The following is a 27,318-nucleotide window of genomic DNA, read 5'->3' as shown; positions in this document are numbered from 1 at the left end:
TAACAGGATCGGTCCGAGTCAGCATGGATTTACGAAGGGGAAATCATGCTTGACTAATCCTCTGGAATTTTTTGAGGATGTAACTATGAAAATGGACAAGGGAGAGCCAGTGGATGTAGTGTACCTGGACTTTCAGAAAGCCTTTGATAAGGTCCCACATAGGAGATTAGTGGGCAAAATTAGAGCACATGGTATTGGGGGTAGGGTACTGACGTGGATTGTAAATTGGTTGGCAGACAGGAAACAAAGAGTAGGGATTAACGGGTCCCTTTCAGAATGGCAGGCGGTGACTAGTGGGGTACTGCAAGGTTCAGTGCTGGGACCGCAGCTATTTATAATGTACATTAATGATTTAGATGAAGGGATTAAAAGTAACATTAGCAAATTTGCAGATGACACAAAGCTGGGTGGCAGTGTGAAATGTGCGGAGGATGTTGAGATAATGCAGGATGTCTTGGACAGGTTGGGTGAGTGGGCAGATGCATGGCAGATGCAGTTTAATGCGGATAAATGTGAGGTTATCCACTTTGGTGGCAAGAATAGGAAGGCAGATTACTACTTGAATGATGTCAAGTTAGGAAAATGGGAAGTATAATGAGATCTTGGCGTCCTTGTTCATCAGTCACTGAAAGTAAGTATGCAGGTACAGCAGGCAGTGAAGAAAGCTAATGGCATGTTGGCCTTCATAACAAGGGGAGTTGAGTATAGGAGCAAAGAGGTCCTTCTGCAGTTGTACAGGGCCCTGGTGAGACTACACATGGAGTATTGTGTACAGTTTTGGTCTCCAAATTTGAGAAAGGACATTCTTGCTATTGAGGGAGTGCAGTGGAGGTTCACGAGGTTAATTCCCAGGATGGCGGGTCTGTCATATGTTGAAAGATTGGAGCAACTGGGCTTGTATACACTGGAATTTAGAAGGATGAGAGGGGATCTGATTGAAACATATAAGATTACAGTATGTGATAATGTGATTCGGGTTTAATTCAGAGAAGGATGTCTGAGAATTGGAGTGGGAGTGCGGAGGAAGCCATTTTGAATTTTTCGTTTTTTTTCCATCGGAGTTCAGAGAGGTGGGACTGCGCAGGTGTGTGACGTCGGGCAGTGAAGCGCGGAAGATTCAAAAGGAACACAGCCTTATACACCGCGCAGCATAGTTTTGAGGGCGGCGGAGTGAGCCGGGAGCAGAGTGAAGGCTTAAGGGCTTTGGCTCAACGGGCTTAGGAGGAAATGGGCGAGGCAAAGTAGGTTTGGTATTTATTTTTTCCTGTTATTTGAGGAGAGGGGAAAGTATGAGTGTGAGGGCAGCTTGTTGTTCTCAGTGTCGGGTGTGGGAGGTCCTTGAGTCTCCCAGCCTCTCGGACGTCCACATCTGTGCCAGGTGCGCCGAGATGCAGCTCCTAAGGGACCGCGTTAGGGAACTGGAGCTGCAGCTCGATGACCTTTGTCTGGTCAGGGAGAGTGAGGAGTTGATAGAGAGGAGTTACAGACAGGTGGTCACACCGGGGCCATGGGAGGCTGACAAGTAGGTCACAGTTAGGAGGGGGAAGAGGAAGAGTCAGGTACTAGAGAGTACCCCAGTGGCTGTGCCCCTTGACAATAAGTACTCCTGTTTGAGTACTGTTGGGGGGGGGGGGGGGGGGACCTTACCTGGGGGAAGCAACAGTGGCCGTGCCTCTGGCACAGAGTCCGGCCCTGTAGCTCAGAAGGGTAGGGAAAGGAAGAGGAGGACAGTAGTAATAGGAGACTTGATAGTTAGGGGGTCAGATAGGTGATTCTGTGGACACAGTCCGGAGACCCGGATGGTAGTTTGCCTCCCTGGTGCCAGGGTCTGGGATGTTTCTGATCGTGTCCAAGATATCCTGTAGTGGGAGGGAGAGGAGCCAGAAGTCATGGTACATATAGGTACCAATGACATAGGTAGGAAAAGGGGAGAGGTCCTGAAAGGAGAATATAGGGAGTTAGGAAGGGAGTTGGAAAAAAGGACCGCAAAGGTAGTAATCTCGGGATTACTGCCCGTGCCATGCGACAGTGAGAGTAGGAATGCAATGAGGTGGGGGATAAATGCATGGCTGAGCGATTGGAGCAGGGAGCAGGGATTCAAATTTTTGGATCATTGGGACCTCTTTTGGCGCAGGTGTGACCTGTACAAAAAGGACGGGTTGCACTTGAATCCTAGGGGGATCAGTATCCTGGCAGGGAGATTTGCAAAGGCTACTGAGGTGACTTTAAACTAGAATGGTTGGGGGGTGGGAATCAAATTGAAGAGACTAGGAGAGAGGAGGTTAGTTCAAAAACAGAGAAAGCTAGTAGACAGTGTGTGAGGGAGGATAGGCAGGGGACAGAGATTGGGAGCACTCAGACCGAAGATGGAAGACGGGAGAAGGAAGAAAAAGATAACAAATTTGTTTGCACCATATAAACAGAGAGTAAGAGGTAGAGAGTTTCATAAATGCATCTATTTTAATGCTAGGAGCATTGTAAGAAAGGTGGATGAGCTTAGAGCCTGGATTGATACCTGGAAATATGATGTTGTAGCTATTAGTGAAACATGGTTGCAGGAGGGGTGTGATTGGCAACCAAATATTCCAGGATTTCGTTGCTTCAGGTGTGATAAAATAGGAGGGGCAAGAGGGGGAGGTGTTGCACTGCTTGTCAGAGAAAATATAACAGCGGTCCTCTGGCAGGATAGATTAGTGGACTCATCTAGGGAGGCTATTTGGGTGAAATTGAGGAGTCGGAAAGATGTATGTGACGCTTATAGGGGTTTATTATAGACCACCTAATGGGGACCGAGAACTGGAGGAGCAAATTTGTAAGGAGATAGCAGATATTTGTAGTAAGCACAAGGTTGTGATTGTGGGAGATTTTAATTTTCCATACATAGACTGGGAAGCCCATTCTGTAAAGGGGCTAGATGGTTTGGAGTTTGTAAAACGTGTGCAAGATAGTTTTTTGCAGCAATACATAGAGGTACCAACTAGAGAAGGGGCAGTGTTGGATCTCCTGTTAGGGAATGAGATAGGACAGGTGACGGAGGTATCTGTTGGGGAGCACTTTGGGTCCAGTGATCACAATACCATTAGTTTCAATATAGTTATGGAGAAGGATAGGACTGGACCCAGGGTTGAGATTTTTGATTGGAGAAACGCTAACTTTGAGGAGATGCAAAAGAATTTAGAAGGAGTGGATTGGGACAATTTGTTTTATGGGAAGGATGTAATAGAGAAATGGAGGTCATTTAAAGGTGAAATTTTGAGGGTACAGGATTTTTATGTTCTTGTTAGGTCGAAAGGAAAGGATCAAAGTTTGAGAGAGCCATGGTTTTCAAGGGATATTGGTTCGGATAAAGAGAGGGATCTACAATAAATATAGGCAGCTTGGAGTTAATGAGGTGCTCAAGGAATATAAAGAATGTAAAAAGAATCTTAAGAAAGAAATTAGAACAGCTAAAAGAAGATACAAGGCTGCTTTGGCAAATAAGGTAAAAATAAATCCAAAGGGTTTCTACAGTTATATTAATAGCAAAAGGATAGTGAGGGATAAAATTGGTCCCTTAGAGAATCAGAGCGGATGGCTATGTGCGGAGCCAAAAGAGATGGGGGGAGATTTTGAAGAATTTCTTTTCTTTGGTATTCACTAAGGAGAAGGATATTGAATTGTGTAAGGTAAAGGAAACAAGAAAGGTAGTTATGGAAAGTATGACGATTAAAGAAGAGGAAGTACTGACACTTTTAAGGAATATGAAAGTGGATAAGTCTCCGGGTCCAGACAAGATATTCCCTAGGACCTTGAGGGAAGTTAGTGAGGAAATAGCAGGGGCTCTGACAGAAATATTTCAAATGTCATTAGAAACGGGGATGGTGCCGGAGGATTGGCGTATTGCTCATGTGGTTCCATTGTTTAAAAACGGTTCTAAGAGTAAACCTAGCAATTATCGGCCTGTGAGTTTGACGTCAGTGGTGGAAAGTATTCTTAGAGATGGTATATATAATTATCTGGATAGATAGGGTCTGATTAGGCACAGTCAACATGGATTTGTGCGTGGAAGGTCATGTTTGACAAATCTTATTGAATTTTTTGAAGAGGTTACTAGGAAAGTTGACAAGGGTAAAGTGGTGGATGTTGTCTATATGGACTTCAGGAAGGCCTTTGACAAGGTTCCACACGGAAGGTTAGTTAGGAAGGTTCAACCGTTAGGCATTAATATCGAAGTAGTAAAATGGATTCAGCAGTGGCTGGATGGGAGACATCACAGAGTAGTGGTGGATAACTGTTTGTCAGATTGGAGGACGGTGTCTAGTGGTCTGCCTCAGGGATCTGTACTGGGTCCAATGTTGTTTGTCATATATATTAGTGATCTGGATGATGGGGTGGTAAATTGGATTAGTAAGTATGCAGATAATACTAAGATAGGTGGCGTTGTGGATAATGAAGTAGGTTTTCAAAGCTTGCAGAGAGATTTCGGCCAGTTAGAAGAGTGGGCTGAAAGATGGCAGATGGAGTTTAATGCTGAAAAATGTGAGGTGCTACATTTTGGTAGGACTAATCAAAATAGGACATACATGGTAAATGGTAGGGCATTGAAGAATGCAGTAGAACAGAGGGATCTAGGAATAATGGTGCATAGTTCCCTGAAGGTGGAATCTCATGTGGATAGGGTGGTGAAGAAAGCTTTTAGTATGCTGGCCTTTATTAATCAGAGCACTGAGTATAGGAGTTGGGAAGCAATGAGGCCAAATTTGGAGTATTGTGTACAGTTCTGGTCACCGAATTATAGGAAGGATGTCAATAAAATTGAGAGAGTACAGAGGAGATTTACTAAAATGTTGCCTGGGTTTCATCTCCTAAGTTACAGAGAAAGGTTGAACAAGTTAGGTCTTTATTCTTTGGAGCGTAGAAGGTTGAGGGGGGACTTGATAGAGGTATTTAAAATTATGAGGGGGATAGATAGAGTTGATGTGGATAGGCTTTTTCCATTGAGAATGGGGGAGATTCAAACAAGAGGACATGAGTTGAGAGTTAAAGGGCAAAAGTTTAGGGGTAACATAAGGGGGAACTTCTTTACTCAGAGAGTGGTAGCTGTGTGGAACGAGCTTCCAGCAGAAGTGGTTGAGGCAGGTTTGATGTTGTCATTTAAAGTTAAATTGTTTAGATATATGGACAGGAAAGGAACGGAGGGTTATGGGCTGAGAGCAGATCAGTGGGACTAGGCGAAAGTCAGAGTTCGGCAGGACTAGAAGGGCCAAGGTGGCCTTTTTCTGTGCTGTAATTGTTATATGGTTTATATTATTCAGGGATTGGACAAGCTAGAGGCAGGAAACATGTTCCTGATGTTGGGGGAGTCCAGAACCAGAGGCCACAATTTGAGAATAAGGGGTAGGCCATTTAGAACAGAGTTGAGGAAAAACTTTTTCATTCAGAGAGTTGTGGATCTGTGGAATGCTCTGCCTCAGAAGGCAGTGAAGGCCAATTCTCTGGATGCCTTCAAGAAAGAGTTAGATAGAGCTCTTAATGATAGCGGAGTCAAGGGATATGGGGAGAAGGCAGGAACAGGGTACTGATTGTGGATGATCAGCCATGATCACAGTGAATGGTGGTGCTGGCTCAAAGGGCCGAATGGCCTACTCCTGCACCTATTGTCTACTAAAAATTGGATCAACCATGATTAAATGGAGGAGCATGCTCGATGGGCCAAATGGCCTAATTCTGCTCTTATATCTTATGGTCTTAGCATTTAGAAGAGAATTTTTGAAGTTCCAGACCTCAGATCTGACCCAAAGGTCATGGTTTGTCAGTTATCAGTGATCCCTGCTTGTTAATAGTTTTGAAGCCTAAATTAATTTTAGCAGGCATCTTTACAACTGGATAAATACCACCAATATTGTCTGTTAGCTATATAGTGGAAGTGAAACTACCCACTAAACTGGTAAAGTCTTACTGCGGCATAGATGGCTTTACATTGATACATTTTGTATTGAATATATTCTATTAACTAGTCATTTAATGTTAATTATTTTAACTATTTAGTGTTCTACATAAATTTATAACTTTTAATTTATGTATTCCATACTTCAATTATAATTTGATGCTATTTATTTTGAGATAGTGAGCAAAATGTGAGTTTAACAGAAAAGAGTGACTGTTACAGAAATTTTTAGGATTTACTTTTTCATACTTTCACTAGTCTCTTTAAGTCTCCATAACTTATAGCTTTTACTGATAATTCTTTTTGAAATTCTAGGTATCAATGTAGTGGATCTCTTCTGCATTGCCTCCAATGTTTGGAGTCTCCTTACTACTCAGTGATAAAAATGCAAATGATGATCAAATTGTGATCTGATTAAAGTGCAATATTGATTAATCACAATTTGTGATTAATCACCTATTTTACATTTTCAATGTCCCATAAATTTCCCTGAAATCTGTTCTTCAGAAGTTTAGATTCCAGCTTCCTTATTCAACAGCTGTGCTCTCAAGCAGCTGCAAGCAACATTCTAGAATGCCTTTGTAAACTATTTTCCAAATTCTTATCTTAATTTAGGAACCCCTTTAAACTCATTTTCAGGACCAAGCTTCTGATCTCTCTCTCTCTGCCTCTGTGTCAGCATTGATTTTTGCCTTTGCCTCATTGAATTTGTTGTAGACTGAGACAAAACTATAATCTAAAAATAAAATTGATTATGTACTTTAATTCATTTATAAGGCATCAGAAAAATGTCAAGTGTAAACTTTCCAATCCAAAAGATTTTAGAGTTACACACAATACAAAAGCAATAATGATAATGTTGCATATGCCACATAATGGTTTTATAGAATGTCACTTACTGTAAACATTAAATGTAAATATTGCTTTGAAATTAATTACAAAAATGTTTTTTATTTAATTTTAGGTATTGTTAAGATATGCAGTGGTTGGAATTCAGGATTTGTCAAACTCTTTTCAGCAAAAAATGACATATTATAAAGATAATCTGAAGATGTACTTCACCTCTACTAGAATTTTAATATTAGAGCCAAATTCTAAAATTGAAAGCTATTTTGATATACCTCATAACAAATTAATATAGACTATTTCTTACGCAGGTTCGTAGACATCACCATTACTTTGTCTCTGTATTTTGCTTTCCGACACACAGGATTCCCACTCAGATTCAGATACCAGAGTTTTGGCCATTGGCCTAGTACGTATTCCAGTTCCTGGATTTGCAAATAAATAAATAAACGTTAAATCTTAAAGTGTATTTAACTACTTTTTGCTTAATTTTATTAATGTTTTAAACTTGTCACATTCCTCATTAATGATCCATAATGTTTAAAAATTACAACATGAATAGGATATTGACAGTTACAAATACTCTTTTTTAGACTACTTATACAATGCAAATATAATACACAAGCAAATAATAATTTGTATCCTAAGAAGCTATACAACTAAATGTTCATTTAATAAAGCTATTAATACAAGCAAGCCGTTTTGGAAGAATCCAATTCTATACCGTATTAGATACAAGAACAAACTTTACACGCTATTAAACAATTGTTCTAAAATCACATGAATCGTGTCTAGATATTGTTATATTTCTATATTTTTGCAGTTCTAAATAAAAAGTTGAAAGGCCACATAAAATATACAAAAATGATTGTTCATCTTTGAACAAAACCTACATAAACACCTCAGTTGATTTCATTGACAGGTAACTCAATTTCAGCCAGTCATCTATATAAAACACAATGTTTATCTAACTGACTATTAGTCCTAGTGGAAATATAATTACCCTTTGGACATAGTTTTATTGTACATTGCCTCCCTGCCTCTAATAAAGCAGTTCCACTTTCCAAACATTCGATAATCAGTTCTAAAGGGACCATCTTTAGAATGGGGGTTTCTTTTGCTTTGATAAATGATCATGTCAAGCTCGTCACTCAGAGGTCTGCCATAAAATACTCAGGAGCAAATTATATTCAAGGCACGAGCATCAACTGCCTCAACAGACACTCCAACAGACCTCCTTTTCAGCTAATGATGGCTAGTTATGAACCTGTATTTGACCACTGTGCTCCAATCTTTATCTTGCTGTCTTACTCAGCTCTACTAACTGCATCTGCAGGCACCAATTTGTCAACCAGCTGACAGTCTGTCATAATCTATTTAGAAAAATCGATATATTTTTTGCTTTTCCTGACTAAAGTGTGAGCAGAATAAATTTATCTTTACCGATAAAATCTATGGCCAATCAATTATGTGCCAAGGTTTTATAAATTTAATAATTTGAAGATACTGACAAGCAAAATACAAACCTCAATAATTACATTATAAATTGCAATGTTTCACACTATTAAAATAAAACCTTAGCTGTTATCAGGTTAAGCTTTTATTTGCTCTTATCACATACCTTTTCATAATATGTATTAGGACAAACAGCTTTCTAATTAAAGATAAATTCTGAGAATTATTTACTTAAAACAATCAATCTACATTCAAGATCACTAAGTTCTTTACAATAAAATATTACAATGTTAAACTGGCAACTTAACATGAAATTTCAATTCTTCTTTTGCAACTCATGGAAGGACAAATATATAAGGTTGTAAAAATATACATTATTAGTCTTGATATTAGAAATTAAAGTCCTTTTTTTCCCCCATGGACTTCCCACCAGCATGGCTTGCTTAATCACCTAGTTTAAGAAACACAAAGTTTCTTCCCTATTCTTCCATGAAAAATTTCTCATCCTTCCCTCACATTTTTATTTCCTCCTTTCCTCTATTCACATTCCTTCTCTGCTCCTTCTTTCAACTCTTCTTTCTTCATCCACTCCTTTCTCACTCCCTTATTCCCTCACCTCACTCCCTTCCATCATCCTTTCCGTTTCCAGTAGGTTATTTGTTATCTGGAATCACTTAACACAACAGCATGGGAAAGATGCAAGTAACAGTCTGAAACAGACAAATGGTAGTGCGAGAACATCTTAAAATTTGTCAAAATATTCCACTTTGTTTTAACAACAAGCATTCTGCTGGAGGAAGTCAGTGGGTCAAGAAACATTGGTGAGGGAGGGGGGCAAATTAATGTTTCAGGTTGCACTTTGCATCAGGAAACTCTTGCTGGATTTTCACCTGAAACATCAACAATTCCTTTCTTCTACAGATGCTGCTCGACCCACAAGTTCATGTAGCAGACTGCTTGTTGCTCCAGATTCCAGGAACAGCAGTCTCCATATTTTGTTTTAACCTTTTTAATCTAGCGAGCAAATATAGAGGAAAAGTATTGAAAAGAAAGCTAATATGTTTGAAAGATTGAGGGTGACAAATAACTAAAAAAAACCATACTGAAGTTAAGGGGCCATACCACGACACTGCTCTAGAAATTCTATTTGTTGGTGTGTCACCACAATAGAATGCTACTGGAAAATCAACTGAGGAATGATTACTGCCATTTTAAGGCAGTTTCCAAAAGTACTTTTTGGCTCTCCTTGTATACTGAATTGAATTGAATAATCTTTATTGTCATTATACATTGGTACAATGAAACTCTGTTTGGCTTCCTTTCAGGTAATTAAATAAAGCAGTAGATAAAATCAAGACAGTAATAGAAAAACAGTATTAATTAGATAAGTAGCAGAAAATAAGTTCCAGTAGCACCAGAATATCACAGTAATGCACAAAGTGCCATTAGTGCAAGTATTTGAGTCCTTGTGTGTGCATGTGTGTACTCACTGTTTCAGTCATTGTTCTGTGGAAGCGGTGTGATGGAGGCCACAGCTCTGGGATAGAAGCTGTTCCTCAGTCTATTTGTTCTGGCTTTTAGTGTCCTGAACCTTTTGCTGGACGGCAGCAGGTCAAACAGGGAGTAGCCGGGGTGTGTGGTGTCTCTGGTTATGCTGACTGCTTTCCTCCTGGGTCTGCTGGAGTAGATAGTGTCCAGTCCTGGGAGCTCCATCCTGACAATTCACGGCGCCGTTTTCACCACACGATGCAGGTCTTGTCGCTCAGCGGCTGTGCAGCTGGCATACCACACTGTGGCGCTGTTGGTCAGGATGGTGTCAATTGTGCTTCTGTAGAAGTTAAGCAACAGCTTTTGTGGGAGTTTGGCCCGTTTCAGCTTTCTGAGGAAGAAGGGTCTTTGTTGTGCTTTTTTTTTTACAAGCAGTGAAGTGTTGATGGTCCATGTCAGCTGTTTTGACAACATAACTCTTCAGAACTTCAGGTTTTCCACATTTTCCACTACCTCTCCATGTATATGGAGGGGGGTGTGTACTCTGTCCTTTGATCTCCTGAAGTCAATGATCATCTCTTTTGTTCTGGAAGTGTTAAGGACCAGGTCGTTGTCCTTACACCACTCCGACAGATGATCCACCTCAAGTCTGTAGGCTGTTTCATCCACATATGATGTGGTATGGGAACAAACAAATTTTCCAGTGCACCCAGTCAATTTAAATGGAGTGGAAAATATGCAAGCATTCTGAATGGTGACTCTAGCCACAAACCTATCCACATTCCTGACTCTTGAAGGTCCATATCCTAACCTGGCTCCAACTGGCCCACAATCCAGAAACTGGCCCTGGCCACACACGCCAGTTGTGTACGTTCTGGCTGGACTAATGAGTAAGCCAGATGCTGACCATCAGGATTAATGAAAAGTCATATTACAATTCATTGAAGTTTTACAGTATAAAGTCCACATACATCAACAGTTTGTAAAGGGAACCTGCATGAACAAATTCTAGTTTGTGAAGTCTAGCTCTACAAAGTGGCTACTGATGGTGCCTCTTAAGTTGAAAACTTGCAGCTCCTTACGAAGTCTGTGGGAGTCTACATCACCATTCCACAGCTGAATCACGATCCTGGCCAGACACCATTTTCACAGTCACGGCCTCAGTATCAGAATCAGGTTTACTATCACCGACATGTGACATGAAATTTGTCAACTTAGCGGCAGCAGTTCAATGCAATACATAATATAGAAGAAAAAATATCTTATTCAGTATACTTTATAAGGTATACGTATATTGAATAGATTAGAAATCGTGCAAAAAACAGAAATTCTATATATTTTACAAAAAGTGAGGTAGTGTTCAAGGGTTCAATGTCCATTTAGGAATCGGATGGCAGAGGGGAAGAAGCTGTTCCTGAATTGCTGAGTGTGTGCCTTCAGGCTTCTGTACCTCCTACTTGATGGTAACAGTGAGAAAAGGGCATGCCCTGGGTGCTGGAGGTCCTTAATAATAGACGCTGCCTTTCTGAGATACTGCTCCTTGAAGATGTCCTGGGTACTTTGTAGGCTAGTGCCCAAGATGGAGCTGATTAAATTTACAATCCTCTGCAGCTTTTTTCGGTCCTGTGCAGTAGCTCCTCCAAACCAGACAGTGCTGCAGCCTGTCAGAATGCTCTCCAAGGTACATCTATATAAGTTTCTGAGTGTATTTGTTGACATACCAAATCTCTTCAAACTCCTAACAAAGTATTGCTGCTGTCTTGCTTTCTTTCTAACTGCATTGATATGTTGGGACCAGGTTAGATCCTCAGAGATCTTGACACCCAGGAACTTGAAACTGCTCACTCTCTCTACTTCTGATCTCTCTATGAGGATTGGTATGTGTTCCTTCGTCTTATCCCTCCTGGTCCACAATTACCTCTTATTTCTTACTGACATTGAGTGCCAGGCTGTGGCTGCAGCACCACTCCACTAGTTGGCATATCTCACTCCTGTATGCTCTTTTGTCACCACCTGAGATTCTACCAACAATGGCTGTATAGTCAGCAAATTTACAGATGGTTTTGAGCTATGCTTAGCCACAAAGTCATGGGTATAGAGGGAATAGAGCAGTAGGCTAAGCACAGCTACAGTCAGTGAACAGCATCCTGACACAGGTATTTGTGTTGTCCAGGTGGTCTAAAGCTGCGTGGCAAGCCATTAAGATTGCATCTGCCGTTGACCTATGGTAACTATAGGCAAATTGCAATGGGTCCAGGTCCTTGCTGAGGCAGGAGTTCAGTCTAGTCATGACCAACCTTTCAAAGCATTTCATCACTGTTGATGTGAGTGCTACTGGGTGATAATCATTAAGGTAGCTCACATTATTCTCCTTAGGCACTGGTATAATTGTTGCCTTTTTGAAGCAGGTGGGAACTTCTGCTCAAAGCAGTGAGTGTTTGAAAATGCCCTTGAATACTCCCGCCAATTGGTTGGCACAGGTTTTCAGAGCCTTACCAGGTACTCCATTGGGACCTTCTGCCTTGCGAGGGTTCACTCTCTTTAAAGACAGCCTAATATTGGCCTCTGAGACAGAGGTCACAGGGTCATCAGGTGCAGCAGGGATCTTCACAGCTGTAGTTGTATTCTCCCTTTCAAAGCAGACAAAGAAGGCATTGACGTTATCTGGTAGTGAAGCATAGCTGCCATTCATGCTATTGGGTTTCGCTTTGTAGGAAGTACTGTCTTTCAAGCCCTGCCAGAATTGTCATACATCCGATGTCACCTCCAACCTCGTATGAAATTGTCTCTTCGCCCTTGAAATAGCCCTCTACAAATCATACCTGGTTTTCTGATACAGGCCTGGGTCGCCAGATTTGAATGCCACAGATCTAGCTTTCAGGAGACAATGTACCTCCTGGTTCATCCACGGCATTTGGTTTGGGAATGTGCAGTAGTCTTTGTAGCCACATACTCATCCACACAGGTTTTAATGAAGTCGGTAACAACTGCAGCATACTCATCCAGGTTTAAAGATGAATCCCAGGATACAGTCCGGTCCACCGATTCAAAGCAGTCTTGTAGGCACTCCTGTGTTTCCCTTGTCCATGCCTTCTTGGTTCTCACTACTGGTGCTGCAGTCTTCAGTCTCCACCTATACTCAAGGAATAGAAGTACAACCAAGTGATTTGACTTCCTAAAGTGAGGACGTAGAATAGCATGGTCGGCATTCTTGATATGTCCCAAATTACGTTATTGACCAACAATTACTTTTAAAGTGCAGTTATTTTGTGATATGGGAAACATGGTATCCAATTTTCAAACAAAACCCAACAATATTTGTCAGGATATTAGAAATTACACACCTGATCTTGTTAAATAATGTCATGATTTCTTTGACTTTTGCCTTAGAGAACTGAGTGCTTATTGAAAATAGAATTTTGAAAGGCTGTGAGGTCGTGTTTGAAAAAGTTCTTGTATTACTAAAATAAAGACTATGTATACTCTGGTTTAAGTCTATGCATTATTTTATTAATACAGTTATGCTGTTGGGTACGTATTTACTTTCTGCAGATTTTTTTAAAAAGCAGTAAGTGTTCCTTTAATTATGTATATTATGCAATTGAGTATTTCATTTTTACAGTTTAAAATAAAAATTCAGTTGATTAAGTTAGGCTTGTTGAATTATCTAATAGGGTTTGCCTTGGGAACATTCTAGAAGAGCACAGGAAAAAGAAAAAGGAGCCATTTCTGGAGAGAATGGGATTGAAGAAGGAGAAAGAAGGAAAATGGAAACGGATGACAAATACCAAAGAAGAACATAGTGAAATGCTCACAGAACCCATCTGGAAGGACAGATACCTCTGGGAAAATCCTCACGCAGACAATGATCACACAGAGAAGGTGCAGATAACCTTCTCTGTTAGCTAGTTAGCACATGACATCGGAGAAAGTTAGGCATTGTCGAGTTGTGTTGCTGTAGGGTTGAATTCACAAGAATAGCTAACTCATGAAGCTACAGTGAGAGGGTTACAAGGAAAAGACAAGAAATAAGTAAAATATTAAACATGTAGTCTCAGGCAAAAATACTGCTATGCATAGGCTGTTCAAGGTAAGCACACGGGAATAAATGGTTTTCATTTTAACTACAGAGTACCTTCAGGATAGTCATGAATCTAATCTGAAAAGACTACAAATCTGATCTGCTTGAGTAGGATTTTGTAAAGGTGACAAGGTTATTGTTTGGCCTCTAGATGTGCAGTTAACTTTGTATGAACATCACTTCCTATATGTAAGCTGTTTTATTTATCATGATTTCCTGGGTGGGTTAGTTTTGATTCAATTATAAGAATGGTGGAAAGACACACATTTCCACCCACACTTTACTTGCCCTTAAAAAAATAAGTATCTGTGGGTCTTAAGTTCTTGTTAATATTTGTAAACATTTAGTAGATATATTTCGAAGGCAGTATTTGTTGTAGTTCCATGAGTTTGTTCTTGTTTATGTAGCATTTTCATGGAGTGTTGAGTATGCATATTACCTTGCTTATCACTAATGGTAAGTATTATATATAACAGTATTAGTATATTCAGGTGCTCAGCGATCCTCTATTGAATTTAATATTTTACTTAATTCTCTGCAGTTTTACAGTAAAGATATCTCATTAAAAGCCCTGAAGAAAGCTTCTATCTCAGATAATTTTTGAGAAATTATTTAGCTCATTGCATAGCTGTGTTGATATGAAAGTGAGGGCAGTAGAGTGAAAACATAGCTCACCTTCAAAGACATTGCCTGTGGACTGGAAATGCAATAGAACGCCGCAGTTGATAATGTCACCTACTGACTTGAGCAATGTTGATCACCAAGACCTGAAAATCAGGTCAGAATGTGGTTCATCTATTGCATCTTCATGATGCTCAAATGGAAGCACAATTAGCATAGTTGCAGCACAAGCTAGTGCCAAAGCTGAAGCAGCAAGAATGAGAGAAGCGTATGCTAAGCTTGAAGTTGACGTGCAAATGGAGAAAGCATGTGTAGACATGGAGAACATTTGCATAGACATAGGGAAATCACATATAGACATGGAGAGAGTACGTATAGAGGCTACATTAAGTGCACTTAAGGAAGAGTGTGAAGCTGAGGCTGCCTCAACAGGAAGCAGCAGCTTGGACAGTTGGGAGTCTACAACTGGAATCAGAAATGCTTTGCTATCACAACAGCCAATGCATCTTACTAAGGAATATGCCAAAATGCATTTTGCTATAAAAAAAAGTGCTTCAGCTCCACACCACTCAGCCAACATGTCTTTCACATAGTCCAGGGATTGTAAACCATAGTCTACACCAGCAAAGACTTCCTTCCACAGTTCCACCATAACAAAGACCTCAGTCAAGAGTTGCTACTGACACCAATCTCATCTGCACAGACACGGACAAACTAAAATTCATCCATCCCAGGAAATACATTTGGCAAACCAGTGTCCACAATGCTCTCATAAAGGAGCTGCAAGTGCATTAGATTTGCCTTGGTATCTGGCTTGTTCAGAACTAGTCATAGCAAGACTAAAAATGTTTAACAACCTATATGCCAGATATCTGTCATAGAAGTCAAGCTTTTGCAATGTTGTAGAATTACGAAGTTTCAAACCTAGAGAAGAGCTTTTCTGTTAGAGTCTTGGTGGTGAGTCACTGCAACACGCAAGATGAATTAGAGCATTTCACAGTGATAATCTAACTACGGGTTTACAAATGCCATGGCAGATGCTGGACAAATGCTATGGCTCTCCAGAGGCAATCAAAGAATCTCTCTTCAGTAACAATTGCAAATATTATTCTGCAACTTAAGAAGGGTGGGAGGCAGCAGAAAGGAAACTATAGACCTGTCAGCCTTACAACAGTGGTTGGGAAGTTGTTGGGATCGATTGTTAAGGATGAGATTACGGAGTAGCTGTAAGCACATGACAAGATAGGCCAAAGTCAGCGGGGTTTCCTGAATGGAAAATCCTGCCCAACTAACCTACTGCAATTTTTTGAGGAAATTACAAGCAGGGTAGACAAAGGAGATGCAGTAGATGTGGTGTACTTGGATTTTCAGAAGGCTTTTGACAAGGTGCTGCACATGACGCTACTTAGCGAGATAACAGCTAATGGAATTACAGGGGAGTTACTAGCAGAATCAGAATTATTATCACTGGCACGTGAAGTGAAACTTAGCAGCAGCAGTTCAATGCAATACATAATCTAGCAGAGAGAGAGAAAAAATAATAAATGAAATAGAACATAATAATAAATAAACAAGTAAATCAATTATGTATATTGAATAGATTATTAAAAATGTGCAAAAATAGAAATACTGTATATTAAAAAAAGTGAGGTAGTGTCCAAAGCTTCAAAGTCCATTCAGGAATCGGATGGCAGAGAGGAAGAAGCTGTTCCTGAATCTCTGAGTGTGTGCTATCAGGCTTCTGTATCTCCTACCTGATGGTAACAGTGAGAAAAGGGCATGCCCTGGGTGCTGGAGGTCTTTAATAATGGACGCTGCCTTTCTGAGACACCGTTCCCTAAAGATGTCCTGGGTACTTTCTAGGCTAGTGCCCAAAATGGAGCTGACTAGATTTACAACCTTCTGCAGCTTCTTTAGGTCCTGTGCAGTAGCCCCTCCATACCAGACAGTGATGCAGCCTGTCAGAATGCTCTCCACGGTACATTATAGAAGTTTTTGAGTGTATTTGTTGACATGCCAAATCACTTCAAACTCCTAATAAAGTATAGCTGCTGTCTTGCCTTCTTTATGACTACATCAATGTGTTGGGACCAGGTTAGATCCTCAGAGATCTTGACAACCAGGAACTTGAAGCTGCTGGGTGGAGCACTGGCTGATCGGCAGAAAACAGAGAGTGGGAATAAAGGGATCCTTTTCTGGTTGGCTGCTGGTTACGAGAGTTCCGCAGGGGTTGGTGTCGGGACCGCTGCTTTTTATGATGTATGTCAATGATTTGGACTATAGGATTAATGGATTTGTGGCTAAATTTGCCGATGATACAAAGATAGGTGGAGGAGTGGGTATTGTTGAGGAAATAGAGAGGCTGCAGAGAAGCTTAGGTAGTTCAGGGGAATGGGCAAAGAAGTGGCAAATGAATACAATGTTGGAAAGTGTATGGTCATGCACTTTGGTGGAAGAAATAAATGGGCAGACTATTATTTAGATGGGGAGAGAATTCAAGATGCAGAGATGCAAAGGGACTTGGGAATCCTTGCGCAGGATACACTAAAGATTAACCTCCAGGTTGAGTCGGTGGTGAAGAAGGCGAAAGGAATTCATTTCTAGAGGTATAGAATATAACAGCAGGGATGTGATGTTGAGGCTCTATAACGTACTCGTGAGACCACACTTGAAGTATTGTGTGCAGTTTTGGGCTCCTTAGTTTAGAAAGGATATACTGATATTGGAGAGGGTTCAGAGAAGATTTGCGAGAATAATTCCAGGATTGAAAGGGTTACCACATGAGGAATATCTGGCATCTCTTGAGTTGGGGGGGGGGGGGCAGGAATCTCATAGAAACATTCCGAATATTAAAAGGCCTGAGCAGATTAGATATGACAAAGTTATTTCCCATGGTAGGGGAGTCTAGGACAAGATGGCATGACTTCAGGATTTACAGATATTCATTTAGAACTGAGATACAGAGAAATTACTTTAGTCAGAAGTTGGTAAATCTGTGGAATTTGTTGCCATGAGTGGCTGTGGAGGCCAAGTCGTTGGGTGCATTTAAGGCAGGGATAGATAGGTTCTTAATTAGCCAAGGCACCAAAGGGTTTGGGGAGAAGGCAAGGGAGTGCAGATGACTGGAAGAATTGGATCAGCCCATGATCGAATGGCGGAGCAGACTCAATGGGCCGAATGGCCTACTTCGCCCCCTATATCTTACAGTTTTATGGTCTTAACTTGATAATTTTTCCAAAGCTCTCACACAAAGAACTGCAGAAGTTACAGGAACTCACAGACCTGTTGTTAGAACTACAAGTTGCAAACAAACAAGGGTTACCCACTAGGTCTGAGTTACAGCAAAAGGAATAAATCTTTTTCTGTAACTCAGAAACTATCGAGCAGGTAGTGGAGAAACTATTGAGCAATTTTCAAGAACAGTGGATAACTGAACGTTTTGGGTATAAAACGAAGCATCATGCTCCCTATCTTCCATTTTCAATCTTTGTGGAATTTGTTTGCCGCCATGCAGAAATGCGAAATTACCCTCGTTTTATGTTCTCAACTTCCTGTAACAGATTATTCAAAATGAGGTCTCAAATGAAATATTGGAAAACCAGGACCCCAATCATGGTCAAACTGAATGAGAAAACTTATGAACCCCAATAGACAATGCCCTGTCCTGAAGAAACCTCACCCTTTAAGGAAATGCAAAGGATTCAGAGAAAACACGCTTGCAGACCGGAGACACTTTCTAAAGGAGCATTCAATATGTTTCAAATATTGTAATTCAACAGCACACTAAGCAAAAGACTGTCAACCCATCATACACTGCACTGTGTGCAACAGTGACCAGCACTTCATTCAAGGCCAGCACTTTCGGCTGTTACTGATTCTAGCATACCCACAATAGATTATCAAGTGAGCATCTGTCAGATGTAGCTACTTTCTCATGCACACAGGTATGATGGAAAGGCTTCCAAGGCAAATCCTGAGCAAAAATAAAGGCATATGTGCTATTAGAATATCAGAGCAATGTTTCATTGGCAAAATCAACATTCTTTGACATATTCAGCATTGAAAGTTCTCTTTCTCCATACACTCTAAGACATGTTCTGGAGCATCAGAGATTGCCGGAAGAACCACCAGTAGATTTGTTGAGAATCTGGAGTATCACATGAGAATTCAGGTACTTGTTAACTATGCCTCATCGGCTGTGGACATACACGGCCTTAAGAGGACAGCCATGAATGGGTGGAAAGATTTCAAGACCAAAACATGAAGGTGTTGTGGTAGTTAATAGTGTTATTCCTGTGCCACTCAGTTAGCCACTCCCACATGGAGTACAAGCAGGGTTGTCAATAAAGTTCAGTTGAGTATCCTGCATGCTGGTGTCCTGGTGTGCTTTGACTATCTCTCAATAACGAAAACAACGTGGTGCCAGAAGTGGTTGATCATTGATGAATTGGTGCTACAGACCAAGTGAGATCCTCAACAAGAAAGAATTTACAGAACACTGTTCTTGTTCATATATATATATATCTAAGAAAAATATCCAGAGACTTATCAACCTAAATGGCTTATGCTGTTTGCTAATTGTATGCACCTTGAGGCAGGAGGTGTGAAAGGGCCAGGGTTGCTAAGCAATGCCTTCAAACTACACCCAAAAGTAGATAAATTGTAATAATCTGAGGGCCACTTGCCTGAGGAAGTACACAGCGGCACAGACGCAGCTAAGAAGTCAGAAATGTCAAACTCTCAGGAAAAGTTTTGTAGTCAAAAGAAAAGATGACTTTTGTAGCCAAAATAAATAAAATAATAAACAAATAAACAGGAAAATGGAGCAAATACCTGCAGTACATACATTTACTTATATAATAAAGCCCCCCAAGACAATTGATTTCTCTGAACTAGGGGTCTTTGAGAAATGGGTCAGATGGTTTGAGAGATTTACGGTTTCAAGCAATCTCACTCAAGCTTCAAAGGTTAATTTTATTGTCAAAGTATGCATGTACAATACAACTCTGATATTTGTCTTCAGAAGAGCATCAAGTAAGGACACTGACATAAGACCATAAGACATAAGAGTAGAATTGGGCCATTTGGCCCATCAAGTCTGCTCTGCCATTTAATCCCTTTTTTCTCCCCCTCGACCCCACTTCCCAGCCTTCTCCCCGTAACCTTTGATGCCGTGTCCAATCAAGAACCTATCCATCTCTGCCTAGAGTGCACCCAATGACCTGGCCTCCACAGCTGTATGTGGCAACAAATTCCACAAATTCACCACCCCTTGGCTAAAGAAATTTCTCTGCATCTCTGTTTTGAAAAGGCACCCCTCTATCCTGAGGCTGTGCCCTCTTGTTCCTGACTCTACCACCATGGGAAACATCCTTCCCACATCTACTGTCTAGGCCTTTCAACATTTGAAAGGTTTCAATGAGATCCCCCTTTTCCTTTCAAGAAGGGAAGATCTAGTGACAGCTAATATGCCATTCAGTTAGCCACCCCACATGGGAGGAGTTCACATACTGTACAAGCAGAGCTGTCAATAAAGTTCAGTTGAGTATCCTGCATGCCGCTGTCCTGCTGTGCTTCGTAATATCTCTCAATAATGAATACAACAGAAAGTACATAAAAAGGCATTTCTATGTTGATGATGATCTTAAATAATTTTCTATTGCAGAAAAAGCAGTCAGGTGCTGAAAGCAGCACAAGACATGTTGGCGCAGTCTAATCTCAGACTACATAAGATTGCATCCAACGGTGCTGAGGTCATGCAAATTTCTGATCTGAAGATTTGGCCAAAGGTCTACAAAATCTTGATCTTGGACAGGCCCTCCCTCCTGTGCAGCACAGTCTGAGCTTTGGATGGGACCTCATTACCGACACCTCAGTTGCTGATACCAAAAGATACTTTTACACATTGTGGGCAATCACCATTGACTATCAACATTCTATCTAACCCTTTTGGATTTGTTGTTCCAGTCAGTAACCAGGGACACTTAAGAGAGTTGACCTCAGATACTTGTGGATGTGATGTTCCACTCCTAGAAGAGACACATAAGCATTGTTTTTCCCTTCAGGATATTAATAGCTTGGAAATTCCAAGTTCCACTATCTATAGCCTAAAAGAAAGAGCTCTGCATCTTCTGTGATGCATCAACTAAAGCTGCTGTTGCATAGCTGAAGTCACAGACACTGCTGGATATAATGGTTGGATTCATCACAGACAAGGCAAAGCTTTCTCCCAAACCAGATCTCATCATACCAAGGTCTAAACTCAGTGCTGCTGTTCTAGCAGTTGAGATGGCAGAGACGATAACCAAAGAGTTGGATTAGATGATATCAAGTTATTTACCGGCAGCAAGGTTGTGCTCGGTTATATACTTAATGAAACAAGGAAATTCTATGTTTATGTACAATATATAAAAGGATCCAGCATATCAGCCGATCATCCCAGAAGAGCCAATGGAACTATGATCCTACTGATCTCAACCCAGCAGATCATGTCACAAGAGGGCTCCAAGCTAATTAGCTCATCTTTTCCTCAAGGTTAACTGGCCTGGCATTTCTTGCTGATCCCCAACAGGAACACATTCAGCAGGAAACTTTAGACTTAACCAACCCTAAGGCAGATGTAGAAATGTGTCCTCAAATATTGACCAACATCACTCATTTATCGCCGCCCCAACTTGGCAGTGCATGCGTTGAACATTTTTTAAGCTGGAAGTCACTTCTAGAGCAATTGCCCAGCTTTTATATATTGCTTATTCCTTTACAGAAGTAGCCAAAGACAGTCTTTGCAATGACTGGCACAACTGTGGGCAACCTCCCAGTGCAGAGCAACTGAATTGGGCAAAGGTTAGAATCCTTCCTGTTGTTCAATGACAGGTTTATGCAGAAGAAGTGCAGTGCATCACACATTAGGAATTTCTCCCAAGATAAAGATCCCCTAGTGAACTGTCCCTTTCTTGATTCTGAGAGGCTACTGTGAGTTGGAAGATGTATTAAAAGTTACAACTCACGTCAGTGGAAACTTGCTCAATCGTCATTCTGGGTGGGCATCATGTCACTTTCCTACTCATTAGACATTACCATGAGCAAATATGTCATCAAAGCCGGCATTTTTGAAGTGATAATGGTAAGAAGGTAAGACTGTATTCAAGATCAATCTATGAGGCTATCCTTCTTTTGCCAAAGAATTAGTGAAAATATCACTTGACTTTTAGTGTCAATGGAAACTAAATCTCAGGGTTGTGTATATATATATATATATATATATATATATATATATATATATAGTGACATACATGTACTTTGATTGAATATACTTTAAACTTTGACCTTAAGTTTGACATTTTATGGATGTCATTCAGGGAGTGTTCTGGCCTCTAGAGGTGCAGTTCATTTTGTATGAACATCACTTCCTACACATAAGCTGTTTTTTTTAACATCATATCTTGCATGGGTTAGTTTGGATTCGTTTTGAAGCATGATGGAAAGACACACATCTTCAACCACAATTTGCATTTGAAACAGCAATATCTGAGAGTCTAAAGTTTGTAATTAATATTGGTAAACATTTAGTAGATCAATTTTGAAGGAAGTATTATGTTTGAGTTTATCATTGCACCACGAGTTTGCTCTTGTTTACATGGCATAATTATGGAGTGTTGCGTATGTGTACTATCTTGGTTAACACCAGTTGTGAGAATCATCAACAGTATTAGTTTATATTCAGGCACTCAGTAATTGTGTATTGAATTTAATGCGCATTTTACTTAACTCTCTGCAGTTTTGCAGTAAAGATATTTCATTAAAATGCCTGAAGAAAGCATCCATCTCAGGAGTTTCATTGAGAAATTGTTTAGCTCGCTGCATAGCTGTGTAAATATGCACAGTAAGGGCAGTAGAGTTATATAACTTCATTGCCACATAATAGAAGACCGTAGACACTTGATAAAACTAATGATATTGTTAGTGTATATATATTAGAGTTTTTACTTAAATAAACTACAACCTAAAACGAGCAAAGTTTATTGTTTTGGATTAATAAACCCTTGCATTGATTCCAACCAGAGGAATTCTATTACCAGGATTTAATAAATTGTAACATGTGATGCTGTATGCAATATGATGCAATATGACCAGTTGTTTACTGTAAAGACAACATGCAAATCATCAATACAGGTGTAAGAAACCTTCTATCACCCCACTGTGTAAATTCTTAGCTCATCTCCCCCTACCATAAGCATAGTGATATCTCCACTGTTCACATTCTCTCTGCTTCCTGTATTTTCTGTAATAATTTACTCCAGATGTAGGTGTTACACCTGACAAGGTCAAAGTACAACATTAAATTACTTAAAAATACTAAATATACAAAACTGATCAAAGTAACAACAACCCTTTGCAAAAAACAGGAATTACAGCAACTCAGAGTGGAACAGATACTTCTCTCCTCCTCAAAATAGAGTAGAAAAGTGGGCCATAAATGACTGAAAACAGCTCCCACCATCACTCAAAAATCTCCATGCACCAAAGGAGCATGATGTTATTTTTAGCTTGAGGAATAAACCTTCACTTGAATATAAAAAAAGACACTATCTACCCCTGCCTCTCTTAACAGACTAGTTCCATGAATTAAAAAAAAATCATGATGCCCCACACACTCCATTTAATGATACCCAGATCATTTCACTGTTTATCAACATTCTATCCCATTATCCTAAATCTTCTCTTTGTCAATCTGTTTCCCTGTCTTTACTCCTCCCTCTCCATCCAACAACCTGGCACTCAATGTCAGTAAGACAAAAGAGCTAATTGCGTACTTCAGGAAGTGTAAGATGAAGGAACACATACTAATCCTCTTAGAGGGATCAGAAGTGGAGAGAGTGAGCAGCTTCAAGTTCCTGGGTGTCAAGATCTCTGAGGATCTAACCTGGTCCCAACATATTGATGTAGTCATAAACAAGGCAAGACAGCAGCTATACTTTATTAGCAGTTTGAAGAGATTTGGCATGTCAACAAATACACTCAAAAACTTCTATAGTTGTACTGTGGAGAGCATTCTGACAGGCTGCATCATTGTCCGGTATGGAGGGGCTACTGCACAGGACCAAAAGAAGCTGCAGAAGGTTGTAAATCTAGTCGGCTCCCTCTTGGGCACTGGCCTACAAAGTACCCAGGACATCTTTAGGGAGCGGTGTCTCAGAAAGGCAGCATCTATTAATAAGGACCTCCAGCACCCAGGGCATGCCCTTTTCTCACTGTTACCATCAGGTGGGAGATATAGAAGCCTGAAGGCACACACTCAGCGATTCAGGAACAGCTTCTTCCCCTCTGCCATCCGATTCCTAAATGGACATTGAAGCTTTGGACACTACCTCACTTTTTTTTAAAACATACAGTATTTCTGTTTTTGTACATTTTTAAAAAAGTCTATTCAATATATGCAATTGATTTACTTGTGTATTTATTATGTTTCATTTTATTTATTATTATTTTTTTCTCTCTCCGCTAGATTATGTATTGCATTGAACGACTGCTGCTAAGTTAACAAATTTCACTTCACATGCCAGTGATAATAAACCTGATTCTGATCCTTTTTACCACATGATTCCAATCTAAATGTTAATTTTCCGTCACATTCACTTTCCCCATTCACGAACCCTGCCTGCAATGCTGCTAGATCTGAAAGCTGCATACAATGCCAATTAATTAATCTAGAACAAGAATACTGAATTGCTTGTATCCTAGTTACCCAATGCCAAGTCAAAATTCTGAACCCTTCACATAGTACATTGCAATTTGTTTCACTTCCATCGCTCTGATTTTGTTTGTTCTCACTGAGTGAGGCTTATATACAAAGACTTTAAGACAGACTTGTTACTCAGAAAATAAAAGGTTCATGTCATCAATAAGTTATTTTTAGAAAATAGTTAATATACACACTAAGACCTTGAACCATAGCTAAATGAAGTCACAACAGATTCTAAACTATTGATTCTCATTTTATACCTTTTACTACATCAGATTCTGTGCATTTAAACATGAAATAGCCCACAAACATTGTGAGTAGACTACCAGCTTCTAATTTACCAAATAACAGACTGAATAAAGGAAAGCATTACTTTTAGGGGATCTACAGATGAAGCCAAATAAAACTATATATATAAAGTAGCACTAATGTGTGATGGGAAGCACAAATAAAAATGAAGGGAGGACATGTGGACAGTAACTCCAAATGAGATCAGCTGACATACAGTAGCTGAGAGGCAATGAAGACTGTGTTTTAGAATGTGCCAGTGTCTAGAATGGCTTTGGCTCCTCAGGCTAAATGTAGCGAGGTAGTGATGGAGGACAAGGAAATGGCAAATAAACTGAATAAGTATTTTGCAACAGTCTTCACTGTAGAATATACTAGTAGTATGGTGGACGTTCCAGTTGACAGGGGTAATGAAGTGTGTGAAGTTACCATTACTGGGGAGAAGGTACTTAGGAAACTGAAAGGTCTGAAGGTAGATAAGTCATCTGGACTAGATGGTGTACAACCCAAGATTCTGAAAGAGGTGCTGAAGAGATTGTGGAGGCCTTAGTAATTATCTTTCAAGAATCACTAGATTCTGAAATGGCTTTCTAAGACTGGAAAATTGCAAATGTCACCCACTGTTCAAGAAGGGAGAGAGATAGAAGAAAGGAAATTATAGGTCAGTTATTCTGACCTCAGTGTTTGGGAATACGTTGGAGTCGATTGTTAAGGGTGTGGTTTTGTACTTGGAGGCATATGATAAAAATAGGCATAGTCAGTATGGTTTCCTCAAGGAAGAATCTTGCCTGACAAATATGTTGGAATTATTTGAAGAAATAACAGAGAAGAAGGAGAATAAAGGATAGACAAAGGAGAATCAGTTGATGCTGTGTACTTGGATTTTCAGAAGGCCTTTGACAAGGTGCCACACGTGAGGCTGCTTAACAAGCTACTAGCCCATGGTATTAAAGGAATGATTCTAGCGTGGATAGAGCATTGGCTGCTTGGCAGGAGGCAAAAAGTGGGAACTAAAAGAGCCTTTCCTGCTTGGCTGCCGGTGATTAGTGGTGCTCCACAGGGGTCTGTGTTGGGATCGATACTTTTTATGTTATGTGTCAATGATTTGGATGATAGAATTGATGGCTTTGTTGCATAGTTTGCAGATGATACAAATCTTAGGTAGAGGGACAGGTAGTTTTGAAGAAGTAGAGAGACTACAGAAGGACTTAAACAGATTAGGAGAGTGGGCAAAGAAGTAGCTGATGGAATACAGTGTCAGGAAGTGTATGGTCATACACTTTGGTAGAAGAAATGAAAGGGTGGTCTATTTTTTAAATGGAGAGAAAATACAAAAATCTGAGCTGCAAAGGGATTTGGGAGTTCTTGTGCAAGATTCCCTAAAGGTTAATTTGCAGGTTGAGTCTGTGGTGAGGAAGGCAAATGCAATTTTAGCATTCTTTTCAAGAGGACTAGAATATAGAAGCAAGGATATAATGTTAGAAGCAAGGATATAATGTTGAGACTTTATAAAGCACTAGTGAGTCCTCACTTGGAGTACTGTGAACAGTTTTGGGCCCCTTATCTTTGAAAGGATGTGCTGAAACTGGAGGCAGTTCAAATGAGGTTTGAACAGCTTGTCATAGGAAGAGCGTTTGATGGCTCTGGGCCTGTATTCACTCGAGTTCAGAAGAATGAGAGGTGACCTCATTGAAGTCTATCGAAGGTGGAAGTCCTTGATAGAGCAGATGTGGAGGGGATGTTTCCTGTGGTCAGACAGTCTAAGACCAGAGGATACATCTTCAGAATAGAGGGGAGTCCTTTTAGAATGGAGATAAGGAGTAATTTGTTTAGCCAGAGAGTGTTGAATCTGTGGAATTCTTTGCCACAGGCTGCTGTGGAGGTCAAGTCTTTATGCATATTTAAGACAGAGGCGGATAGATTCTTGATTGGTCAGAGCATGAAAGAATATGGAGGGAAGTAGGAGTTTGGGGTTGAGAGGGAAAATGGATCAAGCATGAAGAAATGGCAGAGCAGACTCAATGGGCCAAATGGACTAATTCTGCTCTTATATCTTATGGTCTAACTTTCTACATTGATATTATTATTTATTGCTCACTGTCTCATCCAGTGAACAACATGGAATATATTTTACTGCTATAAATCCAAAGACTTTACATTCTTCAAAGTCTTGTTGCAGAAAATGTACTTTTTCCAACTATAAGAAGAATTGCTTTCTAATAAAAATATAAATAAGGCTTCAATATCATACAGGGATGCCGATTTACCATAAATTAACATCCCAGTAGCATTCTGGAATACATCAAAGGTTCATTTATTATCAAAGTATACAACTCTGAAATTCTTCTTCCGTATACCATAACAAATATACCATCAACCATATATTATCTATTTTCTCTGAGCAAAGCAGTAAAAGAAAGATCACAATTAAGCACTCCGTTCGGAGTCTCAAGGAAAGCAAAAGTAGTAAATACCAATGTCTTCTAATTTATTGTCATAAAGTAACTTTTGTCTCCAATACTTCAAATTTAAGTAGAATTGGTTGTTCAATTTATCATGGAATGATGCTAGCAATTATTTTGGAATGCTCACAATGAAGAAGACAGGGTCATTTTGTTATCAAATTAATTTCAATATGTTTGCTGTTAACTTAGTTATACCAGAAATAAAACGGGTGAGACCAGATATATCAAGTACCTCAGCTGCATACGCAAAAAGTGGAATTTCCCAGTGGCCAACCATTTTAATTCATATCCCCATTCCCATTGTGGCATGTCAGTCCATGGTCTCCTCCTCTGCCATGATGAAGTTGGAGGAGCAACACCTCATATTTCATCTAGGTTGCTTCCAACCTGATGACATGAATATCAA

The 27,318-nt window shown here is 40.0% G+C and overlaps 1 protein-coding gene across 7 annotated transcripts in view; it reads right to left on the bottom strand.

Annotated features, from left to right (window-relative positions):
- The window catches only part of ppp1r42 (protein phosphatase 1, regulatory subunit 42), a 133,943-nt gene that overhangs the window by 67,228 nt on the left and 39,397 nt on the right, over positions 1–27,318 (bottom strand). For all 7 annotated transcript variants that reach the window (XM_072254364.1, XM_072254380.1, XM_072254326.1 and 4 more), the window contains one exon: positions 7,080–7,197. In XM_072254364.1, the coding sequence (XP_072110465.1) occupies positions 7,080–7,197 (118 nt within the window). The remainder of the gene's footprint in view (positions 1–7,079; positions 7,198–27,318) is intronic.

Source organism: Mobula birostris, chromosome 1, assembly GCF_030028105.1.
Source record: "Mobula birostris isolate sMobBir1 chromosome 1, sMobBir1.hap1, whole genome shotgun sequence".
Classification (NCBI taxonomy): Eukaryota; Metazoa; Chordata; class Chondrichthyes; order Myliobatiformes; family Myliobatidae; genus Mobula; species Mobula birostris.
Note: the sequence above shows the minus strand (reverse complement) of the source record. Positions and strands in the feature narration are given on the sequence as shown.